Source organism: Sorex fumeus, unplaced genomic scaffold (assembly GCF_029834395.1).
Source record: "Sorex fumeus unplaced genomic scaffold, SorFum_2.1 ptg000061l, whole genome shotgun sequence".
NCBI lineage: Eukaryota > Metazoa > Chordata > Mammalia > Eulipotyphla > Soricidae > Sorex > Sorex fumeus.
In genome coordinates this window covers 12,441,526-12,457,190 of record NW_026606118.1, presented here as the reverse complement: position 1 = coordinate 12,457,190, position 15,665 = coordinate 12,441,526, and the positions used below count along the sequence as shown (strand labels likewise).

Below are 15,665 nucleotides of genomic sequence, written 5' to 3'. Positions count from 1 at the left end.
AGGTTGGCTGCGTCCAAGGCAAACGCCCTACCCACTGTGCTATCACCCCAGCCCCCTTTAATCATTTTCTCTTTCTTTTTATTTATTTTTAAAGTTTTATTTATTGAATCTCCATGAGAACAGTCACAAAGCCTTTCAGTTTAAGTCTCGGTCGGTCATATAATGATCAAACATCCATCCCTTCACCAGTGCACATTTTCCACCACTCAGAACCCCAGTATACCTCCCCTCCCACCCCTCCCCCTGCCTGTGTGGCAGATTTCCACTTTACTCTCTACATTGATCACATTCAATATTATGACAAAAGACCCAACATTATTATTTGGAATTTTCCCCAACATTCAGACCTGCCAGAAAGACATCATTAGATAATTTGTTTTCTATTACTGATTATAAAGAGCATATGATGTCGAATGGCCGTTCTTGCGACCACGTGATTTTGGATTTCTGATATTTTAGTAATAAGTCTAGAGGGATTACTGCCAAAAGCCGCTGGGTTCTGAGATTGGTTTGTGTGCCTCTGGGATTATGGCCGTTCAGAAGCCAGAGGAGGCGTTTGTGGGTGGCAACTCAGGGCCTGGTCAGGGCGGGGAGCAGGGCCGGTTCCACCCCCCATCCCATGAGGCCCCACGTGCCTGGTCAATGCAGTCTCATACCTGGCGGTCCATTAGGCTGTAAAAGATGTTGGCCACTATGCTGCCACCACAAGGGGGGACAGGCGGAGGGACAGACAGCCTTCTCCTCCTAGGGTGGCATAGCACCATAGTTAAATTCACAGTCCAGATGCATTTCAGGTGGGCATTATATTTTGCTCAGATTTTACCACCACCATTAAAGCCTGTTTTTCAGGGACAAACGCTAGATCATTTACTTTCCATTGATCACTTTGCATATCAGGGAATGCTTATGTGGCCACGCGGTTTGGAAAATAGTCCTGATGCCTGCATACCAGAGCCATGCTCGTCATGGTCACCGGGATTCCATCTGGAGAAGGCGGGGTTACAGCACCTACCCCATCTGGGACCTCCCGGTGATATTGGCTGGGTATGGGGCCTGGAGAATTCTCTGGGTGATGTGGTACCCTCCAGTCAGGTTTCTTCACTCCCCTCTAACTATTTTCTGAGGTTAATAATGCCACCGGGATAGTTCAGACTTGAGAAAGAGCTTCCTTCTTTTTTTTGTGTTTGTGGAGGTGGTTTGGGCCACACCTGGCAATGCTCAGGAGTTAGTCCTGGCTCTGCACTCAGGAATTACTCCTGGCAGGGTTCAGGGGACCATATATGGGGCTGGGGATTGAACCCGGATTGACTGCTTGCAAAGCAAACACCTTACCCACTGGACTATTGCTCCGACCCGGCTGCCTCATTTTGAAGTACAGTGTTACTCTGTAGTTTTGACTCCAATAGGTCATGAATAAACAAGTAGAATAAACCTAATCCTATTGGTTCAGCTTCATAATTGCCTTTCAGTTATTTGAAGATATTGTCAGGATAAATGCTCCAGCTCTTTCTTCTTCTTTTTTTTTTTTCTTTTTGGGTCACACCTGGCGATGCACAGGGGTTACTCCTGGCTCTGCTTTCAGGAGTTACTCCTGGCGGTGCTCAGGGGACCATATGGGATCCTGGGACTCGAACCCGGGTCAGCTGTATGCAAGGCAAACGCCCTACCCGCTGTGCTATATCTCCAGCCCCCCCCCAGTTCTTTTAATATTTTCTCTTAGAACACACTTTCAGAACCTTCCCCACTTGTCTCTAAACTCTCCACATACTTTCTAGATTTTTTTTCAAGCAGTTTAAAAGCAAGAAAGATGAATCAATTTTTCCTTAGTGTCGATCTATTAATGACAAAATACCTTTGAAATATCAATAAAAATAATAGATAACTATTTGGTCTGACACAACTTCAGATTTGAAGTGTTAGAAAATCCAAATAGAATGAATGGAATGAATGAATATGGGAAAAGAAGATACTTATTAGACAGTATACATCCTTCTCTGAAGGATATGGGTAGAATTGATATAAAGAATATGATCATATTTATAGCTTTTTGCCATTACCTTTTGTTTGGTTTTTGGGCCACACCCAGCAGTGCTCAGAGCTCACTCCTGGCTCTTCACCCAGGGATCACTCTTGGTGAGGCTTGCGAGACCACACGGGGTGCTGGGACAAATCAGTGTCTGACATGTAGAAGGCAAATGCCTTACCTGCAGTACTATCACTATCTGGCCTGTCTGTATTTTTTTTTCTTTTCGGGTCACACCTGGCAATGCACACTCCTGGCTTTTTTTTTTTTTAATAATTTATTTCTTTATTGAATCACTGTGGGAAAAGTTACAGAGCTTTCGGGTTTAGGTCTCAGTCATGTAAATATCAAACACATTTCCCTTTACCAATACTTATTTTTAACCGCGAACCCCAATAGAACTCCACCTCCCACCCCTCCCAATTCCTGTGAGGCAGATGAGTTCTAGTTAATACTCTATCTACTTTGACTAGATACATTGTTTCGATAGAAGATGCACAATTGTTGTTTAGAGTTTACGACCCCCCCCCCCCCAATCAGACATGCTGAAACAGCGTTGTGAAATGATTTGCTTTCTACAACTTGGTTTAAGAATAAAATGATGTCGCGCGGCCGCTATTGCGGTTTTGGATTTCTACTATTTTACTTATTAACCCTGGAAGAATTTCTATTAAAAGTTAGATAGTTAAGAGATTGGTTTCTGTGCTCTGGAGTCATGGCCGTGCCGGAGAGCCGCTCGTGGGGGGCAGCTGGCGACCTAGGTCGGGCGTGAAGGACGGCCCATTACGCCCCCCTTCCCACACACTCCTGGCTTTGCACTCAGGAATTCCTCCTGGCAGTGCTCAGGGGACCATACGGGATGCTGGGAATCAAACCCGGGTCGGCCGCATGCAGGTCAAACACCCTACCACTGTACTATTGCTTCAGCCTCTCTGTCTATATTTTTATTTGAACAAAAAATGGACCACAGATCTCTGTATTAAAACCTGTATATTTATGCCTTATATCAATATTTAAATTTTTATTGTAACAATGAGCTAGTTTTTTTTCCTATTTTTTTGTGGGGAGGTCTACACCTGGTGGCACTCAGGTCTTACTGCTGGCTATTCTCAGGGGATCACATCTGGCAGGGCACAAGGGATCACTTGTGGTGTCACTGAGCCCGGGTCAGCCGTGGGTAAGGCAGGTGCCCTTGCCTGCTGTACTATGTCTCCAGTCTGACTAGTTTCTTACTACATATCAGCTTGGTTGGATCAATGACAGTGAGGCTTGCAGAGAATAATCTATCAAACTGTTTCTGTGTTGTGCTTTTGAATCACCCACAATAGACAGTTAGTGGCATAGAGGTCTGCTAACAGTAAGAGGTTTTAAAGCAATATAAGTAAATGCAAGATATTTATTTTATATATTCCATCTAAAAGGAAACAAATGTGGCATTTCAAAAGAAATCAATCCTCAATTCTCTGTGCGGATGGAGTTTTATCACTTTTCTCGTAAAGGCATATTTGGATTTAAATTATCTTTTGATGGAACAAACGGATTCTGGATTTTATGTACTTTAACACTTTTTTTTTCTCTTGCTGTAACTGGAAAATCAGTGTTGAAATGTTGTATGTTGTGATGTGTGCTTGTTTGCACAACAGAGCTGTGTGTGGCATGGAAACCTGAAATTGTGCTTTGTTGAAAAATCAATACAAACCCTGTCAGCCACAGCGCCCTCTCTTGGTAATATCTAAAAGTGCACACTAAGATACTTGAATTTCACGAATTGAAAGTCGTGAATAAGCCTTGTGGTGCTATTTGAGAGGATTCTCACAACAAATTGTGAGACTTGTTGTTACTGTTTTTGGCATAACAAATACGTCAATGGGTTCTTTCCAGGCTTCTCCGTGTGAGCGAGATACTCTCGGTAGCTTGCCGGGCTCTCCAAGAGGGGCGAAGGAATCAAACCCCAGTCGGCCGTGTGCAAGGCAAATGCCCTACCCGCTGTGCTGTCGCTCCAGCCCCTTGTTACAGTTTTTTTTTTAAAAAAATGTCGAATTGCTGTATATATGATTAAATTCTTACTGTTCATTTATGAAGCTATCTGAATGGGACTGGGAGGTTTTTTTTTTGTTGTTGTTGTTTTATTTATTTGTTTTTAGGAGGCTGTCAGTCATAGTATGCTCCATACTTTTCTAGGAGGGTTTGTCTTTATTAGATTTGAATTCCCAAAGTGAACGCCAAATTCCAGATGTGGTCTGGTTCGAGTGGAGTCTAGGAGGACAGCAGATGTCTGTTCTTACTCCAGATATGTCTATGAAAGCTAGCTCAAAGGGGTAGAGAGAGTTCACAGCACCAGTGATTCAGCACTATATTATTATTACTTAAGTTTTTACTTCACTCTCACTGTCACTGTCCTCCCAAATCGATGTTGTTCATCGATTTGCTTGATTGGGCCCAGTAACGTCTCCATTGTGAGACTTGTTACTGTGTTTGGCATATCGAATATGTCACGGGGAGTTTGCCAGACTTTGCCGTGTGGGCGAGATACTCTTTGTAGCTTGCCGGGCTCTCCGAAAGGGGCGGAGGAATCGAACTCGGGTTGGCCACATGTAAGGCAAACGCCCTACTTGCTGTGCTATTGCTCCAACCCAAGTTTTTACTTATATTTTTTAATTACTTTTTAAAATTACTTTATTACTTATATTTTTTGTGGGGCTAGAGAGATCATGCAGCAGGCAGGATGGTTGCCTTGCACATGGCTGACCTGGCACCTGGCCTGGTCCCTTGAGACACTGCCAGGTGTGATTCCTGAGCACAGAGCCAGGAGTAAGCCCTGAGCACTGTTGTGTGTGACCCTCAAACAAAAAGCAAGCAAAATGTTTTTTGTTCTTATGTTTTTGTTTCTTTCCTTTCCTTTTTTTTTTTTTAAAGGGAGTGGCCACACTTGGCGATGCTCAGGGGTTACTCCTGGCTCTACACTCAGGAATTACCCCTGGTGGTACACAGGGCTTACTTGTGGCTCTGTGTTCAGGGAGCACTTCTGGCAGTGCTTCTTGGAAGACCATATGGAATGTTGGGGATCGAACCGAGGTCAGCCTCATGCAAGGCAAGAACCCTACCCTCTGTACTATCTCTCAGCACTCTCAACAGACCTATGACCCTGGGCTTTTACATAGATGCCTCGAACCCTTCACGTGTGTGCTCCTTCATTTGCTGTCCCAACAGCTATGCATCCCGTCTCTCATTTTCTGTCTCAGTTCTTATATCTAGAATCTTATATCTATCCTACAGATACAGTTTTAGGAAGGTAATTATGGGGACAAAGGACGTGTTTATATTAAATTTGGTTGAAAAATTAAACACAAATTCCTACATATACTCAAAATGCATGAAAAAGTCTATTTGGGGGAAGTTTCTCAGTTTGGTTGTTGTCCTTAACTGCAGCACATAGAAATGACCAACTGAATTTTTTTTTTCTTTTTGGGTCACACCTTGCGATGCACAGGGGTTACTCCTGGCTCTGCACTCAGGAATCACTCCATGCAGTGCTCAGGGACCATATGGGATGCTGGGAATCGAACCCGGGTCGGCCACATGCAAGGCAAACGCCCTACCCACTGTGCTATCACTCCAGCCCCACCAACTGAATTTTAATGTGAGAATATTTGCCTGGAGTTGAGTGATTGAAGTTCAAGCCAGAGATTCTCAACCCTCATGATAATTAGGCATTGAATTTTCTTTTTTCAATGTAGGAGTACTACTATTTATTCAGCCATTGGTTAAACTGATTGAATTGGGCATGAACTCCAAATTACTTTTTTTAAATTCAGAATGTTAATTTAATTTAATTTTTTGAATTATTTTTTAATCACCGTGGCATACTGTTACAAAGCTCTCCTGTTTGAGTTTCAGTCATACAATGATCAATGACACAACCCTTCACCAGTGCACATCTTCCACCACCAATAACCCCAGTTTCCCCTCCCAGCCCACCCCTCTCCCTGCCTCAATGGGTGACAATCTCCTCCATAGTCTCCTGGCATTGAATTCTTTTTTTTAAAAAAAGATTTGTTTATTTATTTATTCTTTTGCTTTTTGGGTCACACCCGGCGATGCCCAGGGGTTACTCCTGGCTCATGCACTCAGGAATCACTCCTGGCGGTGCTTGGGGGACCATATGGGATGCTGGGAATCGAACCTGTGTCGGCCATGTTGGCTGTGTGCAAGGCAAATGCCCTACCTGCTGTGCTAACGCTCCAGCCCCCCAGGCATTGAATTCTTGAGAGGGACTGTTAGCTCATGCATATCCAAATCTTCTCTAGTCTCCTTTTTCCTTTCATATCTACACACGATATTGCAATTACTCATGTTTTAGAAACACGGTGTTTTTTGACTCAGCACTCTCTACAGACCTTTACATAAGTGCCTCAAATCCATCATATCTTCCTTCATTTTCTGTCCCTACTGCCATGCATCCAGTCTCTTGTATGGTCAGAATTTGTGGGTGCTTGTGCCTTTCTAGATTATTCTCTTTTCATCTACAAAAAATAGTGGGCACATAGTTAAGCACCTTATTCTTTCTCACTAATTAGAACTTGGAGCTTTTCCCATATCATTATATAAAAAGCATCCTCATTAAAAAAATTATATACTATTTTATATTATGGATGGATTTTCTTTAACTAGTCACACACCAATGACTGTTCATGTGTGGTCTACTCTTTTACTGTGCTCTGAGGAATTTTGTCTCAGAATTCTGTCTGAGTTCTTGGATCTAGTAATCTATCCTACAGATACAATTTTAGGGCTGAAATTATAGAGTCAAAGAACATGTTTATATTAAATTTGATTTAAACTCAAATTCATACATATACTCAAAATGCATGAAAAAGTCTATTTGGGGGAAATTTCTGAGTTTAGCTGTTGTCCTTCACAGCAGCACAGAGAAATAACCAACTGATTTTTAATGTGACAACATTTGCCCGGAATTGAATGACTGAAATTCAAGCCAGAGGTTCTCAACCCTGATGATAATTAGACATTGAATTCTTGAGAGGGACTGTTAGCTCGTGCATATCCAAATCTTCATAATAGCAACATCATGATGGGGATCAAATGTGTGTTAAAAAAACAAATTTAAGTGCTGGCTGTGTTGACAGGTGTATTAAGATGAGAGCTATACAGAAAAAATTAGGGTGACACCTGTGGGCAAATTTATGACGTGGCCCATATATATTTATATATGTATTTATAAATTTATGACGTGGCCCATATATATATTTATATATGTATTTATAAATACATATTTAAATATGTATTTATAAAGCACAGACTTTTAGCAGTAAGATACATGGGGTTAAAATAGGTAACTTTTGGAGACTGCAAACATGAGTTGCTTAGAGAGGGGGAAGACATTCAGAGAAATGCATGGTTAGACGAATTCACTGTTGTGCAAGTTTCGTGGAATGTATTTACTCCGACCTAGCTGGCAGCTTCAACTCCATATCTAGTCTCTTATTTAGGGACCACTGTTATTATGTGGTCTGCCATTAACAGAAACGTATTACGTGGCACATGCCTACAGTTAACAACACTGGGTCTAGACTAAATATCGGGAAGATGTCTAGGTCCGATCAGTTCTCATGCCTCCAAAGGAAATTTTCCATCATCTACGGGGACAGACGTTAATGGAAAATGCTCTGGTGATCATTTAGCAGTACAGAAAAAAAAAAGCAAACAATTATGCTGTGCACCTGACATTGACTGTTCTCTCTCGATTTCAAATCAAATCAAGCCAGACATCTTACCTGTTTTTTCACGATTTCAGGGCTTCGTGCATTGAATTGGTAAGCTACAGGGTGTGCCTCAATGATATAATTTGCAATTTTTTTTGTGGCCAGTAATTATTCATGTGTTGCCTTCATAGGATTTGTGAGTGAAAAATATTGAAAAATATTGAAATATCCAAGTAGCCCTTGAAGCTGTCACTAAAGGTCTTATCATTATTTAGCAACGTGACTTCCTCCCAGGTCAGCCCTGCCGGACGTCCCTGAAGGAGTTCCTTGTGTCTCATCTCATGTCAGTGTGGCCTGACAGTGGTCCCCAGATCCTGGCCAGTGAGTCTGAGGTTACATTACGTTCGTGTATCCTTGAGGTAACCATGCAACGGGTTCCACTCGAAGCTGCTTTTTCCCGATGGCTGTGCAGGTAATTGCATTTGCTGTCTGAGGACATCTGTTGTCAGCGGCCAGATCATCCCAATGTCCCTGAATCCTGAAGCACTTAATCAGAGCACCTGGGGAGCAGCCGTCCTCAAGGCCTCGAGTCATTGTTCCCGAGTCTTAAATTTCATCTAACAAACAGCGACTTGTACAGCAGCCTGAAACGCTTCCCCCCAAAGAAATCTGAATTTTCTGCATCTTTATTATTATTTTTTTAAACTAGACAATAAACTGTGGTGCTTTGGATATGTTTGAGGAGACTTTTTTGGGTCCTGGTTTCTAAGGCAGTTTGACAGTCATCTGAAAAATTCCTCAGAAATGAAATCTTTGAATTATGTTTATTGGTCTTCCGGGATAAGCTGCAATTGATGAGTTTACTCCAAATGGACAGTCTGTTATTTTGTGTGTGATTTTTTTTGGTTGGTTTTGAGGCCAGACCTGGTGGTGCTCAGGCTTACTCCTGGCTCTGTGCTCAGCAATTACCTCTGGGAGGTCTTGGGGGACCAGGTGTGGTCCTGAGGGTCAAACCAGGATAGACTGAATGCAAGGAAAGCTCCTTAATCCTATTCTGCTTCTCTGACCCTTTGTGTGTGTCTCTTAAGGACATTGTATAAACACTATCAAAAATGTCACTCTGCAGCAGAAACTCCCTCCTTTTGTGTTAAGATTTTTTGATTTTCAGTTTACTAATTAACATACATTATTGTTGTTTTTAAATTTGATTTTATTTATTTTTACTTTTTAATTTAATTTATTTAAAAAAATTTTTAATTAGTGAAACACCATGAGGTACAGTTGTAGACTTACAATTTTTTGTGCTTGGGTTTCAGTTATACAATGATTGAGTACTCATCCCTCCACCAGTGCCCATTCTCCACCTCCAATGCTTCCAGTATCCCTCCCACCCCCCATCCCCCATCCCACCCCACCCCGTGGCAGGGCATTCCCTTTTGTTCTCTCTCTCCTTTTGGGTGCTGTGGTTTTGCAAAAGAGGCATTGAGTGGCAATCACATTTGGTCTATAGTCTACTTTCAGCATGCATCTCTCGTCCTGGGAGGACCCTTCCAACACCCTTTATTTGGTGCTCCCTCCTCTATCTGAGCTGCCTTTTCCCCTAGCATGTGTGGCTGGCCTCCGTGCCATGGAGTGAACCTCCTGGTTCTTATCTTGGCTATTTTTGGGTGTTAGTCTCCTAATTTGCTACTTTATGTTCCCCAGATGAATGCAGTCTTTCTATGTCTGTCCCTCTCTTTCTGACTCATTTCACTTAGCATGATACTTTCCATGTAGTACCACTTGTATGTAAATTTCATGACTTCATCTTTTCTAAGGGAATGCTTAGAAAAGGGGTGGGGTGAGATGGAGGGATGGGGGGGGTGGGAAGGATGCTGGGAGTACTGGAGGTGGAGAATGGGCACTGGTGGAGGGATGGGTACTCAATCATTGTATAACAAACCCAAGCACAAAAAATTGTAAGTCTACAACTGTACCACATGTTGTTTCACTAATAAAAAAAATAAAAAAATAAAAATGTCACTCTGCATCAGAAACTCCCTCCTTTTGTGTAAAGAGTTTTTGATTTTCAGTTTATTAATTAACATACATTGTTGTTGTTTTTAAATTTGATTTTATTTATTTTTACTTTTTAAAGATTTTTAAAAATTGAATCACTGTGAGGTAGACCCTTACAAAGCCGTTCATGATTGGATTTCTGTTGTCCAGTGTTCCAACACCCATCCTTCGACCAGTGTATATTTACCAGCACCAGTGTCCCCAGGTTCCCTCCCATCACCCCCCACCCCCATGCCTCCCAGCCTGCCTCTATGGCACTTCTCTCTCTCTCTCTCTCTCTCTCTCTCTTTCTCTCTCTCTCTCTCTCTCTCTCTCTCTCTCTCTCTCTCTCTCTCCTTTTGGGCATTGTGGTTTGCAGTACAGATACTGAAAGTTTATCAGGTATATCCCTTTATCTACTTCTAACACTCAACATACATTATTCTATAGGATTTTAGAACTCAGAGGGATTCAGATTTTATTCCTGCGTCATCCAGTGAAAGGGCTCAGTTTTGGAAACACCTGGTCGTTGTTTCTAAATAAAATGGGACCAGTTTCTTCTTGTGAGAGCAGGTCCCAGGATTGTAAGCGAGCGGCTTCTGCGTTTCTCACTGCGAGGAGGTCTGTATAGTGGTAAATATTGTATTTGGATCAAGCGGCTTTGACTTCTTCCTCAAATGCCTTGTGTAATTAGCAACAGAATTGAGGAAAGAGAAAGAGCTGGGAAAGAGAACGGAGGAAATGGTGCTATTGCCCGAGTCTTGGAAAGCAAAGCGTTTTTCACAGCAAAGCACTCCAGTCGACTTACTTCTGTCGCTGAAAAAAGGCAGACTTCTCAAACTGTCTAGCTCTTCAGTAAGATTTTTTTTTCAAATAAATGCCAGACACTCCTGTAATTAAAAAAATTTACCCTAAGAAAATCAAGTTCAGTATTTTCTTTTCTACAAAAAGTCGGAAATAACATTCCAGGTTACATCCTCTCCCTGTCTCCAAACTGCCGGTGGAGATCAATTTTTTTTCCAAGTACATTTCAAAGCACAAAAGAAATAATTATATTTTAATAGCATTTCAGTGGTTCCAAGTTGTTGGGGTCCAGCTAAAGGCACAGCGGCAATTTTGGGGTATCAGGAAGCCTGAAGGTACCATATATAATTTGTTATTTAAAGATTTTTTTTGTTATTTTGCCCCACATTATTCTTAATAATAAAAAAAACCCTTTTTCTTTCTTTTATGAGTAAACTAGGCTGCAATACTATATCACTGCTAATTAGCCAAAGGCTTAATTTATGTGGATTCATGAATTTTAGATCTTGATGTCAACAAGTGTTGTTGTTTTATTTTGATTTTAAATGAATTTTAAAGATGATTCTTCAGACTCAGCTGGAATGTGTTAAATGGAAATTCTTTTTTTTTAGGAGTACTTTTTTTTTTTTTTTAGGAGTCTTCTGTCCCCGCACCTGGCTGTTCCTTGCCGGAGCCCCTTGGAGGGGAGCGGGTTGAGCTTTCCTCCCCGCCCCGACCAGGGCTCCGGCAGCCGAAGACCTCCAGGATCAGCCACCACCATGCTGAGACCACTCTCCGCACACATGAAGGTGCTGGCAGAGGGACAAAGCCACGCGGGTTCTGGGGCCGAGATCTCCAAGCCTACTCGGATTGGAGTCAAGCATCCCCCACCCAGATCATCCAAATTCCAGTAGGCGGGGTCACACCCACCACCTGGCCCCCTGGCGCCGTGTAATCCCATCAACGGCCAAGACTCAGAGACTATAAAATCCAGCTCCTGGAACCGCGCGGCCGCAAATGTGGCCGCGTGACATCTTATCAGGACATCTTTTTATGACATCTTATTATCTCATTCCTACTTTTGACAAACTTGCAGGCTATCGAATGTAGCCTGCCCACAGGGCAGAGTCTGGCAAACTCCCTGTGGCGTACCAAATATGCCAAATACCAGTAACAATGATGGGTCTCATTCTCCTAAAAGAGCCCTGAATATAATCTCAGGGCTAGGATGAAAGAGACGTTACTGGGGCCTGCTCGAGGAAATCGACGAATAACTTTTATTTAGTCATTGATTAAGCTGGTTGAATTGGGCATGAACTCCACATTACTTTTTTTTTTTTCTTTTTGGGTCACACCTGGAAATGCACAAGGGTTACTCCTGGCTCTGCATTCAGGAATTACTCTTGGCGGTGCTGGGGGACCGTATGGGATGCTGGGAATTGAACCTGGGTTGGCCGCCTGCAAGGCAAACACCCTACCTGCTGTGCTATCGCTCCAGCCCCTCCACATTACTTTTTAATTTTTTAAATTTGATATCTATGAGATAGACCATTACAAAGCTATTCATAATTGGGTTTCAGTCATACAATGATCTAGTACTCATCCCTCCACCAGTGTACATTTCCCACCTCCAATATCTTCGGCTTCCCCACAACCATCCCCCAGCCCCCCACTCTCCCCCGCCCCCAGCCTCCCTCTATGGGAGGCACTTTCCTTCTTGCTTCTCTCTCCTTTTCCTTTTGTGCATTATGGTTTTCAGTACAGGGGCTAAGAGGTCATGGTGTTCATTCAGGGCATTCAGTATTTTTATCGGGATGGAAAGGCTGGAGTGGCTTTTCAATTGGTTGGCAGCTTTGTGGTGTGGATGTGACTACTAAGGCTTCCGGAAGTACAAGGAGGTGGGGGAAGGTAGCCCATTCCGACCCCGAGAAAGCCTGGAGATTTCAGTCACAAACCCCAGAAACCAGAATTTTCAGCAGATTATATCTTGGTGAGGTCCGTCCTGAGACGGTGGAGTCAGACTGGGGGTATGATGGCAATTTTGGATTGTGGAAGCAAGTGGCTGCTGTGGGCTCTGCTTGGGTGGGACCCAGGCCAACCTACCCCACCTCTGACTTACCCCGTTCTGTTCAGCCATGAACGGGTCCAAGATGAACTGCGGCTTTTGATCTCCTTCGAGATTTATCTGTAGTTCTCTGAAATAAGGCCAATATATGAGCTTGTATAGCTGAGCCAGAGGTGGTTTGTGGGCGTGGCTTCCATATACCCAACTTTTGGCTATTTAATTTCTTGGTAAACTTGGTCCCAAGTTGTTGGGGTCCAGCTAAAGGCACAGCGACAATTTTGGGGTATCAGGAAGCCTGAAGGCACCATCAGACTCTGATGCACTCATCCTGCAGGTACAGGCTGACCTGCTGACAGCACCATACCGCCAGTAGATAGAAATTCTTGTCCAGGTTACCTTCCCTAGGCTTTTGTTATTTTTATCTACTGTTCATTTAAGTTATTTATGAGCTTATTCATATTCATAGTCATGAGCCTATTTATATTTTCTTTAAAAATTCTTTTCTGTGGGCCAGAGTGATAGTACAGCTTGCAGGGTGCTTATTTTGCATGTGGCTGACCCAGGTTCAATCCCTGGTACCTCATATGGTCCCCCAAACCTGGTGGGGGATGCACACAGCAAGGAGTTAACCCTGAGAACTGCTGGTTGTATCCTGAAAACAAAACAAAACAAAATGTAGAAGTCTTGTTTAAATCTGTGAGGCTCTGGGCTTGATCCCATGCTCTGCTAGTACATACATGGTAATTAGTATATATATAATTCTAAGTATTTCAACCCCCTCTCCTTTCAACCCCCTACCCACCAAATGGCTAGTTATTTCTATTTCCTTTTTTCAGGTTCCACCAGGATATTTAGTCTTGATGAAACTAATGAGAATACATATTAATGTAAAGCAAAAGTAAAATCTGGCTGTCCATATGCACTATGGACATGATGATGTTTTCCAAAGAACGATATTACAATACTTAAAATAATATTAAGGAATCATATTTATTCTAATTATTTTCTTTCTTTCTTTCTTTCTTTCTCCTGTTCTTCCTGCCTTTCTGCCCCTTCCTTCCTTCCTTCCTTCCTTCCTTCCTTCCTTCCTTCTTTCCTTCCTTCCTTCTCTCTCTCTTTCCTTCCTCTCATCTCTCTCTTTCCTTCTCTCTCCCTTCCTTCCTTCCTTCCTTCCTTCCTTCCTTCCTTCCTTCCTTCCTTCTCCTTCCTTCCTTCCTTCCTTCCTTCCTTCCTTCCTTCCTTCCTTCCTTCCTTCCTCCCTTTCTTCTCTTTCCTTCCTCCCTTCTTTCTCTTTCCTTCTTTACTTCTCTTTCTTTCTTTCTTTCTTTCTTTCTTTCTTTCTTTCTTTCTTTCTTTCTTCCTTCCTTCCTCCCTCCCTCCCTCCCTCCCTCCCTCCCTCCCTCCCTTCTCTCTTTCCTTCCTCCCTTCTCTCTCTTTCCTTCTCTCTTTCTTTCCTTCTCTCTCTTTCTTTCTTTCTTTCTTTCTTTCTTTCTTTCTTTCTTTCTTTCTTTCTTTCTTTCTTTCTTCCTTTCTTTCCCAGAGATTAAAACCAGGTTGGGTGCATCCAAGACAAGTGCCTTCCTGCTATACTACTGCTCTACCTCCTCAAATTATTAACTGAGGGTCTAAAATTCAATTTCCGTGTACACCAGGATAGAAAACAGATAGTCCTAGAAACACAGTCTCTAGATGGGCAGAATCTACTATCATGTCCCCACAAGCATGTGCTTCCATTTACTCTTTCCAGCAGTCCACCAAGAAAAGCCTTATCTGTGAGTTTCTTTGTTTTGTTTTCCCTAGCCCAGGTCCCTTTTTGAAGACATCTAAGTTTATCTGACCTAACTTTTGCAATTTAATAACCCCGTGCAGACCTGATGGAGGCATTAGCATGAAAAATGAAGTGTGTGCCTCACTTACATTTCCCCAGAATCCTTGATGCCATCAAGCAGCCGAGCGCTGTGGAACACTGGGCTCCCTCTCTGGCTGCTGCTAACATTATCTTCATTTCTGCAACCATCCTAGGACTTGCTCCATGCCGTCGAGGCGAAGGAAAGCCTGGAAAGGGAAGCAAAAGGCCTCCAGGAAAGACTGCTCACCAGCCAGAGGCTCTGGGAAGCCTCGAAGCAGGAGCTGAGCCTGCTGAAGGACCGTTCCTGCGAGCTGGAGAAGAGCTTGCAGGCCAGCGTGGATGCGGCCAGCGTGTTCCAGAGCCAGTACTCATCCTTCCGGGAGAAGGTCGCTGCCCTTCTGCAGGGGAGCTCCGGCAGGGTCGGTGCCACGGAAGATGCCATTCTGGAGAAGATTCAAGAAATGCATCTGCAGGATGAGAGCAGCAGAAGGGTAAGTGGGAGGGACGCCGTCGGTGAGTGAGTTTTGCAGATGTGGTTACGGAGCATTCCTCACCAACGATCTGTCAGAGTTAGTTCAAGGTCTCACTAGAATGTGGGTTATTTAGCACTGTCCTCCTGTTGTTTGTTGTTTGTCAATTTGTTCGAGCGGGCCCCAGTAATGTCTCCATTGTGAGACTTGTTACTGTTTTTGGCATATCAAATAAGCTGCGGGTAGCTTGCTAGGCTTTGCCGTGAGGGAAAGATACTCTTGGTAGCTTGCCAGGCTGTCTGAGAGGTGTGGAGGAATCGAACCCAGGTCAGCTGCATGCAAGGCAAACGCCCTAACCTGCTGTGCTATAAAGAAATTAACCTGCACATTTTAGCATGCTCAGAAGGCTCAGAGCGTCAGTCCACAGCAACGTGGGTTCTGGGGTGGGACCTGCCTGGATTGAACCTGCTCTTGTGACATTCTCACCCAGTCCACAGGGGCCCTGTGATTCGTCTCTGAGCTCTTGCCTCCAAACTGTGTTTCTCCACTGGTCAGCCAAGCACGGGCCTGGCTCTACACCCTTTATTTGAAACTCTTTTGCTTCATGGATTTTTTTTTTAATTCAGAAGTTTTCTGGGAGGGCCAGAGTGATAGTCCAGTGGGCAGGGCACTTGCCTTGCACGTGGTCAACATAAGCTGGGTCTCTGGTATCTCATCA

The 15,665-nt window shown here is 43.3% G+C and overlaps 1 protein-coding gene across 1 annotated transcript in view; it reads left to right on the top strand.

Annotated features, from left to right (window-relative positions):
* The window catches only part of CCDC170 (coiled-coil domain containing 170), a 123,349-nt gene that overhangs the window by 52,841 nt on the left and 54,843 nt on the right, over positions 1–15,665 (top strand). Inside the window, exon 6 of the mRNA XM_056126319.1 lies at positions 14,651–14,968. Within this exon, the coding sequence (XP_055982294.1) occupies positions 14,651–14,968 (318 nt within the window). The remainder of the gene's footprint in view (positions 1–14,650; positions 14,969–15,665) is intronic.